Here is a 14,046-nt window from a genome sequence, read left to right as displayed (position 1 = left end):
CACGTTCTGGCATAAATATGGATATGTTGCCAAGTTCCAGTATAATATTTGGATCAGGTACCACGTTCCAATATGCTAACAGTTTGGGTTTGGGTTTGGGTTCCATGAGAGGACTAATAATTTGATATAACTGTGATGATTGAGAATTGTGAAATTGAATGTGGTTCGTAATGATAATGATATTGTGATTTCCTGGAATGGTTATATGTTTATGAGGACTTAAATTCGACTGTTCTTTTGTGTCGAGTGAACTTGTTGCGTATAGTATTATCGAATGAACGGGAAAGGCCAAGGTTTCAAGGGTCGAATAATTAATGGCAAGCAAGGGATGTCCGTAGGTTACAAAGGAGATTCATGGTCGGTGGTTAGGAAGCTAGATATAATGTACTATGAGGTAAGGGTTGGGTGATAGGAAGAGAAAGCAAAGGTACGTCATCGTGAGTGGCTAGTCGGATTGCTGGTAGTTGTATTTGTGGACTCTTCTAAGCGTTAGGATGCTTTTGGGCTAAGATCAAGAACCTAGTAAGTAGATTGACTAGTAAGGTGGTTAGTAATAAGGGTATTAGTGTAATTTGGAGGTATTCGAGAGAGTGAAAATGTGGAGAAGCGAAGGGCTTATTGCATATTTGTACTAGTTGTTTCCTTATATTATGCGGTGGGCGTTGGGTTGATCAATGATGCCTACCAATACGTTCGGTTTGTACTGATACTACTCTTGCTATGCCTTTTTGGGCATAGTTTGGATGTAGGGTCGGTGATGTTTTATTATGTGAAGACGAAGAAATCTCTAGCAACTTATATTTTCCCTTCCGCATGGTGGGAGCTATGTCATTTATTATTATGCCCAGTTTGTACTCTTAGTAGCTCTTGTACCTATTTAGACTAGATCCTTGGGGTGTTAATTATTTTACAAGTCTTAACCGAATTGGTGTTAAAAAGTCCCTATTTATAAGATTTCGTTAGTACATTTTAATTTTGTTCTATCTTTCTTTCTGCATGTTGTAACTATTGGGATAAGAGGGTACTTAGGTTGTAGTATGTAGGTGCCTGCACGGCCCGGTGGGTTGGGTCATGACAAGTTGGTACCAAGTAAGTGGAGGTAAAACTGAAGATCTGCATACCATATAAGCTCTCCACCACTACTTGGCCTCACCTTGAAGTTGAAAAGTCACGAACTCAACCCCATGCTGATGGACAATTCCCAACTTATGAAGCCTCTAATAGCAATCTAAGATAAACTCATAAGCATCCACACTCTTAGAACCAAGAAATAGTGGAGGCTTTAGCTTCAAAAACTTAGTCAACATGTCATGCTCATTAGTAGTCATAATAGAACCCAACAAAAGAAGGAAGAAAGTATCATTACCTACATTCCCACCCACCTTGGGTGTAATGGCAACAAAAGGAGGATTGACGGGAGCTTGAGTTGCTTGAACAGAAGGAAGCACTCCAAGACCAACCAACCCTTTCAAGAATGACATGATATGTTGAGCTAACATTGGGTCTATGGGAGGAACACCAGTAGTCTCACCCTGCACCTCTTCCTCTTGTCCAACCTCCTCAACATTTTCAACCTCAACATTCTCTTCTATCTTTTCATGATGCATGGGAGAGGCCTCATTTTAGGGAACACTTTCGACCGGTACCCCATCTCTAGTAGGTGCCACCCTTCATCGGCCTCTACCCCTAGCTCTTCCTCTATCCCTACCTCGACCGCGACCTCTCGTTGCAAATTCCTCAGCTGGAGCATTGATATGAACTACGGGCCTTTCAAAGTTGGTATCAGATCCTAGGTTTGTTGATCTTGATGTACCAAAACAAGTCTAGTAGAGTATTACGAAACAGTACAGGGACGTCTTTACTTTTCTTTGAGAGGATATTGAACTTTAGGAAATCTCTCTTTCTTCTCTTGTCTTCTTTTGTGCTATAACTTGATTCCAATTGGTATTATCGATTCAAATTGGTATCTAACATTCTTCACTCTTCTGTCCGCAGATGGTTAATACTAGATACAATGGCGTCAGGCCCGTAACTCTCGTCAATGCTCCTGCTTAGGAATCTACAGCGAGAGATCGCGGTCGAGGCAGGGGTAAAGGAAAAACTAGGGGTAAAGGTCGAGGAAGGGTGGCTCCTACTAGAGATAGGGTACCGATCGAAAGTGCTCCCCAAACTGAGGTCCCTCCCGTGCATCCTGAATAGATATAGGAGAATGTTGAGGTTGAAAATGCTGAGGAGGTTGGATAAGAGAAAGAGGTGCAGGCTGAGACTACCGGTCAACAGATCATGTCATTCTTGAAAAGGTTGGTTGGTCCTAGAGTGTTTCCTTCTGTTCAAGCAACTCAAGCTCCCACAAATCCTCCTATTGCCTTCACTACGCCCAATGTGGGTGGGAATGTAGGTAATGATGCTTTCTTTCGTCCTTTGTTGGCATCTGTTATGACTAGTAATGAGCATGAAATGTTGACTAAGTTTTTGAAGCTAAAGCCTCTTATATTTCTTGGTTTTGAGAGTGATGATGATTATGAGTTTATCTTAGATGTGCGTAAGTTGAGGACCAATGAGATTAAGTCCGTGAAAGTTTAATGGAATCATCATCCAATTAGGGAAGCTACTTGGGAAACCAAGAGGAACATGAGAAACAAGTATCCCCAATTGTTCGTTGATTCAGGTACTATTTCATCCCTTTTTTAGCCTGTTTTTCGTAAGTTTTGTCACTCGGGGAAAAGTGATGGGTAAATTGGTATCTATTCTAACGACCGGGTTCCGTCATTATAGAAAAGCCAATGGGGAAAATTTTTTGGGTTGGAAAACTTTTTCGTAGTAACTTGAAATTTCCCAACCTAGTCCAGATTTGGATGAAATCGGAGTCATTAAGGTGTAAGGAAATCTGGTAACAATCGGGTGACTTATTTATGATTTTGATTACATGAGTAGTTCAATAAGTCGTTAAAGAATCCGTATGACTTTATCGAATTGAATTCGGGTGAGTAGAACTCCTGGAATTGATCTTAGCGTGAATGGTATATTCTGAGCATCATTGGTTAAAGGTGTGTTGTGAAATGGGGGTCTTGGAATTATTAAATAGCTCACTGTTTCGTGCAAGCAGCTTTGGCAGTGATTTTGGTCGCTGTGGCGGGGCCGCTATAGCGGGATAAGGGTCGTTGTGGCGGGCCCAACATGATTTAAGGTCGTAAATAAACCCTAAAATGTCTTTATGCTGCACTTTTCAATTTTTAGAGCTAATGAACGAATTCTAGGCGATTCTTAACAGTTTTCCACTATTCTTGAGGCTAAAGGTAAGGTTTTAACTCCCCGAATCCATTATTCAATCAGTAGAATGTAATCTAATTTGTAATTATCGATGGGGGAGGGTTTTCATCTTGAAACTATAGTGGAAAAAGCCTTAGTTTGGATACTTGGGATCATGGGTTTGATCTAGGGTTCATAGGATTATTAGTAATTCGGGTAATTAGTCATTGTTTATTCATTCCCATATTATACTGATTGTTTGTAGACCAAGAACAAGTGGAACGAATCCGGAAAGGGATGGATCAAGTTTCTTAGGGTTTTAAGCTTGTTTCGAGGTAGGTGATGGTTGTGATTCTATGATTGTGTGATGTGTGTTTGTTCTTGCTTCATTATGATACATGTATGTATGCGAATGTTGCATTATTGATCACATTAGTTGTAAATGAGGAAATATGAATGATGAATGTCATGAATCATGACTTAATTGTATGATCTCTAGAATATACTTGTGATTGTGATTGTGTCTTGTTGAATGGATCGAGTGTTGCATTCCGACACACTAACTGGATCGGTTGCCACGTTCCAGTATAATTATGGGATCAGTTTCCATGTTTCGGCATAATCTTTGGATCGGGTACCACGTTCCATGCTAACTGTTTGGGTTTGGGTTCCATGAGAGGACCAATGATTTGCTATACTTGTGTATATTGAGAAATGTGAAATTGTACCTTGTTTGTAAATGTTGATAATATTGTGTATGTTCGGTATATGCATGTGATGATAATGTTGTAATAACTTACTAATGTTGCACTTAGTGGGATAGCTGTGTGATCCTACCAGTACACCGTGGTTGTGTACTGATACTACACTTGCTCTTTCTTTGTTGTGTATTGGGCATCTTCAGGAGGCTATTGACATACCTCGTCTAGAAGATCAGTGATCGTTTCGAATTCAAGGGTGAGCCAGTTCTTCTAGGCTGCCATGAGTTCTTCTGTTGCCTATGTCCAACATTTTGGACTTAGACATTTCTAGTTAGTCATTAGTTCATTAGTTTAGGGTTGTAGCCCTTCTTGTTTAGACTTGTTGAATTTTAGATTTTTGGTACATTGACTTTCAAGTACTAGGTGTATTTTCCGCAATTGTTTAGTTGTTAGATCTTTTGGAAGTCTATGGGTACTTCAATTTTTAGCTATTATTCCTGTTTTGGTATCCTTACATGCTTTAGTTTTTAGTTTAGTTGCTTGGTTTGGTTGTGGTAGTGGTTCTCCCACCGGAGGGTTAGTGTGGGTACCAATCACGACGGTCTGGGTCATGACACAACTATACTTAGTTTGTTATAAAAACATACAGTAGTCTGTCCAATACTTTTATAGATTGATTATAACGTCACATAAGCCAAGTATAGGTTTATCATCTTTCATCTTTTCTAGAAAAACACCGTCATTTTCTGCAAAATCTTCTCATAAAGTAATAGTTGTATGCTCCATGCTGGGTTATTAGTTACAAGCAAAATGTCAATACTTCACCATATCTCTATATTGATGGTAGTTTAGGCATCTTCAAAACATACTGCTCATTTGTAACAACTATCTCCCATCTCTTGCTATATTCTTTTTCAATGAGGGGTTTCATTAAAACTAAAACGCAAATCAAATCTTAGAATAGGTTATGTAAATAAGTGATAGCGATAACGTAATGGAGCATGAAATTAAATAACAAATTATTTGGGTGGACAGTTACCTAGAATAGCACCATTAGGTAATTTATCGACATGATCCAATGATACAAAGCCAATAGAGAATCTGTGTGTTGAAACCTCAATGTCAGTCACCTTTATGATTCTGTTATCTGTAAATGTCAATTCAACTTCTTTGTGTACGAAATAGTAGTTGGAGTTGACGCGATCTAAGCGTCCTTTAGCAATGTAGTAACTCTTATTTGCTTTCAAGGAGTCCTTCCATGTTTCTATATGTTTATTAAATAGTGTTGCTTGAATTTTTGTACCTAGTATTGTGCAAAGGGGTGGGGTATAAGTACAATAAACATGAACGATAAAAAATAAGGTAAGTAAAAGTGTCAATGTTATTACCTCTTCGTTAACTAATATTATTGTTTTGAAAGGCCCTTCATGCCTTGAATTCTTGTAAGGTATTATTGAACCCCTTCAAATCACTAAGACTCTCATCACTGAATTAACAAACTGTTTTTGTATCTTATTTATCAGTACATTCCATTTTACTAGTTCACTTTTAGTCATCATGTGGACTAGAGCTTGATGACTACCATTGGGAGATAAGAGTGACAATGTTAATTCTAGGTGTTATTGTGTATTAGTACCACTGATGAGGGCGACAAATGGTCGAAATCTGCATGATTAGGCAGGAATTTGATGCATAAAAGAGGGTATCATTAAGATGTTAAGTGCGGCTAAAATAAGGTTACAAGTAACATATATATGTAAAGTATGTGTGTAAAATTGTCAGGGGACTGTATGTGAGCAGGTTAACCAATAATAGGCTGTATAAGTAATGCTTCACGAGGAAGAAACAAAGTTGATTAGTGGTGTAAAGTATGTGTTTTCAATTTCCAGGGGACTGTATGAAAGTAGGTGAACTAATAAATATATATTTGCATTAATAAATATATTTATCTCATAAAATTAGCTAATAAATAAATAATAAAAATTAAACTAATACAAACTTCAACTGGCGTTATTACAAGTCATGTTAACTTTTGTTCGTCTAAAATACTGAAATATTAGGAAATAGTAATTAAGTAGAAAAAAAAGGGCAATGTTTATATAGTAATAACTATTTTGAGGCAAATTTCCTGATAGTCTAAATCACATAAGTAATATTGATATATAAAGTCATTCTTTTGTCTTGAGCATCAAAAACATATCGTCACAATTCTCTAAATTTTGGAAAAAGATATTCAGATGCATATATCTACATCACAAGAGAAATTGTTAACAAAATCAAATGAATTTAGACTACATCATGTTAACTTAATATATTGGAACATTACATACTAATGTATATATTAAGCAAAAAAATAATTATTATATCATAAAAATTATATTATTTTCCTCAAGTACTCGAGGTTATGGAATAAACCGTCTTAGGCTAGAACGACCTACTTCATCAGAATAGTGGTACCTCATATTCAGCTAAACTTTGAACTCGCTCAACAACAATAAATCACACAATTTTTTTTAAAATGCAAGAAGAAGAAGAAGAAGAAGAAGAAGAAAATGTGGTTGGAAAAAGCCACAACTCTTAAGTCACAACTTATTGAAAAAGTCATAACTCTTTGAAAAAGTTACAAACTCATCGAAAAAAGATGAAGAAGAAGAAGAAGAAGAAAAATTGTGGTTGGAAAAAGTCACAACTCTTAAGTCACAACTTATTGAAAAAGTCATAACTCTTTGGAAAAGTCACAAACTCATCGAAAAATCACAACCCTTTGAAAAAAGTTACAACTTATCAGAAAAGTCACAAGTGATCGAAAAAGTCACAACCTAAGTTAGGAATATTATAGTAATTTAATATTCAAGTTAGGAGTTCATGTTTTTAAGGTAATATAGATATATATATATATATATAGATGTATTATTTTTACAAGAGTTTTGTAAAATATTAATATTTTAATGGAATTATTAAATCTAGTTATGCCGACAAATTATTATTATATGAGATAGACATTATTAGAAATATTTTTTTATTAATTATGATATATTGAAAGATCTATATATATTTTATCAAAAATCTATGTAATATCCGGATGCATATAATGAGATAAATATTATAGTAATCATTAAGTGGATGATGTGGACAATTATTATTCATTTAATAGTTGGCTATATATAAAAGTGTTGTAAGTGTTGTAAATGGATTAATGAATGTCCATTATACCCTTCTTATGCCTATAAAAGGCATTGTAACTTGTATGGAAAAACACACAAAATAAGAAAGATACATAGTTTCCTATTTTATCTCTCTACTACATTCTTCTCTTCTTGGTTGTTATTAATTTAATTTTAGTACTTAGTCTTTATTTTATGACACGTTATCAGCACGAGACTCTACCATCTCAAAGTTTGAAGACTAAATTTGAAGACTAAGGTATCATTATTTTTCTTCTTTTTATTATGACTAATCTTACCAAACTTGAGTTCGTTGCCCTTCATAGTTCGGGCAAGAACTACCTTTCATGGGTACTGGATGCTGAAATCCATTTAGATGCAATGGGTCTTGGAGACACCATTAAAATTGAAAATAAAGCATCAAAATAAGACTGTGCTAAAGCAATGACATTCTTACGTCATCATATTGACGAAATTTTGAAAATTGAATATCTCACAGTCAAAGATCCACTCATTCTGTGGAATAATCTAAAAGAAAGATATGACCATTTGAAGATGGTCATTCATCCAAAGGCACGATATAATTGGATGCATTTAAAGCTACAAGACTTTAAGTCTATTTATGAGTACAATTCTGCCATGTTCAGAATTACTTCTCAATTGAAACTATGTGGAGATACGGTTAGTGATGTTGATATGATGGAGTAAATGTTCTCCACATTTCATGTCTCGAATGTGCTTTTACAACAACAAAATCGAGAAAAGGATTTCAAGAAGTATTCTTAATTGATTTCTCACCTTTTCGTGGCTGAACAAAATAATGATTTGTTGATGAAAAATCACGAGAATCGTCCTACTGGATCTACACCAGTTCCTAAAGTAAATGAGGTGTGCGCCCACCACGCTGGGCGTGGAAGAGGTCGTGGACATGGTCGTAATTATGACCAAGAGAGAAATCATTTTCTAGGTGTTAATCATTCACCAAAGAAAAATCACTATCAAAGGGGAAAAGGAAAAGATGAGAAACGTGAAACAGTTAAAACTAATTATTTTCGATGTGGTGAAAGGGGTCATTATGCACGTGATTGTCGTACTCCTAAACATTTGGTTGAGCTTTACCAAGCATCACTAATAAAGAAGGATAAAAATCCTGAAGCTAATTTTATCACTGATCATGTTGACATCACACACTTGGATGTAGCAAATTTCTTCACACACCCTGAAGGAAAAATAGATCACTTGATTGGTGACGGTTCGGTGGATATGGAAGAATAATCATGGTTGATATTTGCTAATAATAATGTTATTAATATTTGTTGTTTTGTACTGGTCATATTGTAGAAAATAAATAATTAAAGTACTCATGTTTATCCATGTATATTAATTGAGTCCCTTTTTAAAACATTTATGGAAATGTGAGTTGAAATTTTATAATAATTTGAAGATGAATTGAAATATATTAAGATAATATTTTCTTCTTATCATTTTGTGACTATAAAAGGAAACACATAGTGTTATATTTAAAGTGAAGGTAAATGCACTATCTAAGCACTATCTAAATAAAGTAAGTGGAAAACTAACTTTTTCTTTTGTCATGTCTTTCAAGAAATTAAACAATTATGTTAATACTTATTTAGACATAATAAACTAAACTAAAGTTTAGTGTTAAAGGTTTAGGTGATAAATATCTCGTGCATTATTAGTACATGATCATTATAATGATTCAAATGTCATTTTAACACTTCCATTATTTCTTATATCTTATAAATTATTTAATAAAAGATAATTAATGATTTAATATAAATTTATTTCATTACTTTTGAAGATATGGATAATTCTCCAAGTAAATTATCAAATTATGAAGACATTTGCTTGATTGATTTTGGTACAACACACACGATATTCGAAAATGAGAAATATTTTTCTCATTTAAATATGGGCAATATGAATGTTACTATGATATCTGGTAGTGCTAATTTGATCAAGGGCTCCGAAAGAGCCATTATAATTTTGCCCAAGGGAACTAAACTCATAATAAATAATGCCATGTTTTTTCTTCAGTCTCGGAGAAACTTATTGAGTTTCAAAGATATTCGTGAAAATGGTTATCATATCAAGACAATTGATGAAATGAATCTTGAATATCTTGGTATAACCAAAAATGTCTCCGAGCAGACATATGTTGTAGAAAAATTCACAGCCTTATCTTCTGGATTGTATTGAACAAAAATTAGTGCAATTGAGGCACATTATATAGTAAACCGGGGATTTACTAATTCCAATACCTTTGTACTTTGGCATGATCGTCTGGGACATCCTGGGTCTATAATGATAAGACAAATCATAGAAAATTCAAATGGGCATCCATTAAAGAATTTGAAAATTCTTTTAAATGATGAATTTTCTTGTAATGCATGTTATCAAGGCAAGTTAATTGTGAGGCCATCACCAACAAAGGTCAAAATTGAGTCTCCTGCGTTCTTGGAACGTATAGATGGGGATATTTGTGGACCTATTCACCCACCAAGTGGGCCATCTGGATATTTTATGGTCGTGATAGATGCTTCTTCTAAATGGTCTCATGTGTGCCTATTGTCATCTCGCAATTTGGCATTTATAAAATTGTTGGCACAAATAATATGATTACGGGAATAGTTTTCTAATAATCAGATTAAGTCTATTCACCTTGATAATGCTGCAGAGTTTTCATCCCAAACATTTAATGATTATTGTCTATCTATTGGGATAAGAGTTGAACATCATGTAGCTTATGTTCACACTCAAAATGGTCTGGCTGAGTCATTAATTAAATGACTGCAGTTGATAGCAAGACCAATACTTATGAAAATTAAGTTGCCCACTTCTGTGTGGGGTCATGCAATTTTTCATGCTGCAGCACTTATTCGTCTCAGACCGATAAATTATCATAAGTTTTCCCCATTGCAATTGATTTTGGGTCAACAACCTAATATATCTCATCTAAGAATTTTTGGATGCGCTGTATATGTGCCGGTAACACCACCATATCGTACTAAAATTGGCCCCCAAAGAAGGTTAGGAATATATATTGGGTTTGAATCACCCTCTATTAGTCGCTACCTTGAACAACTAACTGGAGATATGTTCACAGCCAGATTCACAGATTGTCGGTTTGATGACATATTTTTCCCAAAATTAGGGGTAGAAAATAGTGAAATAAAAGGAGAAATTTTGTGGAAAAATCCATCATTGTCTCATTTTGATCCTCGTACTTCCATTTGTGAGAAAGAAGTACAAAAGATCATTCATTTGTAGAAAAATTGCAAAATCAAATGCCAGACGAATTTACAGATTTGAAAAGGATTACTAAATCACATATTCCTGCAAAGAATGTCCCAATTCTAATTGATGTCCCTGTAGGACCATCTACTAGTGTCATAGCTAATGAGTCAAAAGCACGCCTGAAGCATGGTAGACCATTAGGTTCAAAGGATCAAAATCCTAGAAAAAGAAAATTTAAAGGTCAAAATGACACTATAAAAAAACTTGATATAGAAAGTCAAGATGTGAGTAATTCTGGTATCCTTGAAGGGATCAATGAACTTGAGACTCAAGAAAATAATGAACTTTCCATAAAATCAAGTGATGATAAAACAAATCTGAATTGATCAGAAATAGTGGTGGATTATGTTTTGCATATAATGTTGCATAAAAAATTATGCAAAATTGTGAGGATCTTGAGCCTCAATCTGTTGTAGAATGTCGACAAAGAAACGATTGGCCAAAATGGCAAGAAGCAATTCAATCAGAATTGAATTCACTTGTCTAGCACGAAGTTTTTGGGCCTATAGTACAAACACTTAATGGTACTAACCATGTTGGCTATAAATGGGTTTTAATGCGGAAAAGGAATGAGAAAAATGAAATACAAAGGTACAAAGCACGTCTTGTTGCACAAGGATTTTCTCAAAGGTGTGACGTCGATTATGAAGAGACATGCTCATCCGTTATGGATGAAATAACATTGCGTTATCTCATTAGTTTAACGATCCATGAAAGGCTTGAAATGCATTTGATGGATGCGGTTACAGTCTATCTTTATGGATCACTCGATAATGAGATATACATGAAAATTCCTAAAGGATTCAAAATGCTCAAAGCATACAGTTCAAAGTCTCAGGAAATGTACTCAATTAGATTGCAAAAATCATTATATGGTTTGAAGCAATCTGGACGCAGTGGTATAACCGTCTTAGTCAGTATTTATCTAAGGAAGGTTATATAAATTATGCGATTTGCCCTTATGTGTTTATAAAGAATACAATGTCAGAGTTTGTTGTACTTGCTGTTTATGTTGATGACATAAACCTTATTGGAACTTCATAGGGAAATCGATTATTTGAAGAGCGAATTTGAGATGAAAGATCTCGGAAAGACAAAATTATGTCTTGGTTTGCAAATAGAGCATTTGACAAATGGTATCTTTGTTCATCAATCTGCATACACAGAAAAGGTGTTGAAAAGATTTTATATGGATGAAGCATATCCATTAAGTACTCCAATGGTTGTTCGATCACTTGATGTGAATAAAGATCCATTTCGACCTCAAGAAAAGAATGAGGAAATTCTTGGTCCTGAAGTACCATAATGTATTTTGCTAACACTACAAGGCCTGATATAACCTTTTCGGTTAATTTGTTAGCAAGATATAGTTCTGCTCCTACAAGGAGACAATGGAATGGAACCAAACACATATTGCGGTATCTAAAGGTGACTATCGATATGGGCTTATTCTATTCTAACAATTGTAGTCCAGACTTTGTTGGTTATGCTGATGCATGATATTTATCTTACCCACATAAAACTAGATCTCAAACAGGTTACGTATTCACATATAGGGGTATTGCCATATCTTGGAGATCTACGAAGCAGTCTATTGTGGCCACTTCATCAAATCATGCTGAGATAATAGCTATTCATGAAGCAAGCCCAGAATGCGTGTGGTTAAAGTCCATAATACACCTTATTCGAGAAAAATGTAGTTTGAAATGCAACAAAGTACCCAACAATTTTATATGAGGATAATGCAGCATGCATAGCACAACTCAGGGGAGGATTAATAAAAGGAGATAGAACGAAACACATTTCACCAAAGTTTTTCTATACACATGAGCTCCAGAAGAATGGTGATATCAACGTACATCAAATTCGTTCGAGTGATAATGTGGCTGATTTATTCACCAAGTCTTTGCCAACCACAACTTTTGAGAAGATGGTATACAGGATTGGAATGAGAAAACTTGGACAACTAAATCGTAGTTTTCATCATCGGGAATAAAATATGCGTTGTACTCTTTTTCCCTTAATCAAGGTTTTATCCCACTGATTTTCCTGATAAGGTTTTTAATGAGGCAGCAAGTAATGCTTATTAGTAACAACTATTTATACTTGTTACTTTACTAAGAATTTTATTTTAAATGGACATCCAAGGGGAGTGTTGTAAATGGATTAATGAATGTCCATTATACCCTTCTTATGCCTATAAAAGGCATTGTAACTTGTATGGAAAAACACACAAAATAAGAAAGATACATAGTTTCCTATTTTATCTCTCTACTACATTTTTCTCTTCTTGGTTGTTATTAGTTTAATTTTAGTACTTAGTCTTTATTTTATAACATTAAGTATTATATAAAACAAAAGTATAATGTCACTTTTCCATCGCTACAGTGATCTTTATTACTTATAATTAAACTAGTTACTATATCCCGTGCGATGCACGAACCCAATAACAATAATATTTATAACAATCAGTTCTATTTTTACAATACTTGTAATAATATTCATATTTAAACATGATACTATTTTAAAGTGGGCTAAATGTTAAACATAATTTATAGCAGAATAGATAACTTAATTGCAGTGAAAGAAAATTAGGAACCACACAAGTAATTTTTTGTCTTTTTTATATCAACAATGTAATTGCGACAGCAAAATGTTCTTTGAATTTTTAAATAAATCTTACCATTGAAAAATAGTAAGAAATTGTCAAATACTATTTTCGTTTATTTTTATTTGCCCATTATACTAATTTATTTTTCTTTTACTTATGACTCTCAACATATCAAGATTTATTTATTGCTTGAAATATTTTACCCTCAACATTAATTAGTTATTTCAAATATTTTTTTAAAAAAAATTAAGATTATATATCAATTAATATGAATATTATAGTAAAATATTTATATAAATCATAATTTAAGACACCTGCAAAATTTAAAAATCATTAAAATAAACAGAATGAGAATAAAATGTAAACAAAGGCAATATTTAGATGTTAAAAAGACAAATAAAGATTGACATTCACAAGAATGGGTATTTGAAGAACTTACGATTGCAGGTAGAATGACCATTGAAAGGGATCCCAAGTAATTGTACTAATTACTACTATGTAGTACACCTCTCCCCTCATATTAATTGATCATTTTTCATTTTGTACGGTGTTTGATAACATTCAAATGTCCTCTTTAAAACCAATTAAAAGGGACAATAGTTGTAGTAAAAAAAAACCCAACGAAGAGTCGGGGTCGAATCCCACAGGAAATGGTATATCGTAGAGAATTCTTATCAAGAAAATTGATTTGTAATAGTAAGAACATATGGATGGATGATTCAACCAATTTAATCAAAAAAATTGGTTAACAATTATCAGAATTAAACTAAAATTACGGATATCTCAAGAATTAACAAGTAATCTAGGGGTGCGGGGATTGAAAATCAATGTCACATTGGGGTAATTATGTTGCTCTATAGCGATGAACATTCATGAATAGGTTAAGTCATCTTCAATGATTCTAATCTTATTTCGATCTCATAGCATCCTTGCATAGAATCTCCTTTTGATCTCATCTATATGCCAATCTAAACAACTCAATACCTTACTATATTCTCTC

General features: G+C 34.1%; 2 protein-coding genes across 2 annotated transcripts in view; both read left to right on the top strand.

Annotated features, from left to right (window-relative positions):
- LOC125861708 (fatty acid amide hydrolase-like) overlaps positions 1-14,046 on the top strand; it is a 334,554-nt gene that overhangs the window by 29,229 nt on the left and 291,279 nt on the right. The gene's annotated exons all lie outside the window — the stretch shown is intronic.
- Positions 7,946-8,389, top strand: LOC125861524 (uncharacterized). Its single transcript, XM_049541398.1, has one exon. The coding sequence runs from the start codon at positions 7,946-7,948 to the stop codon at positions 8,387-8,389; it is 444 nt and encodes a 147-aa protein (XP_049397355.1).

Source organism: Solanum stenotomum, chromosome 4 (genome assembly GCF_019186545.1).
Source record: "Solanum stenotomum isolate F172 chromosome 4, ASM1918654v1, whole genome shotgun sequence".
In the NCBI taxonomy this organism is placed as follows: domain Eukaryota; kingdom Viridiplantae; phylum Streptophyta; class Magnoliopsida; order Solanales; family Solanaceae; genus Solanum; species Solanum stenotomum.
The sequence above is the reverse complement of the archived record's forward strand: the minus strand, read 5'-3'. Positions and strand labels throughout refer to the sequence as shown.

Excerpts from the sequence above, each read along its gene's own strand:
- LOC125861524 (XM_049541398.1), top strand. The coding sequence starts at position 7,946 with ATGAAAAATCACGAGAATCGTCCTACTGGATCTACACCAGTTCCTAAA.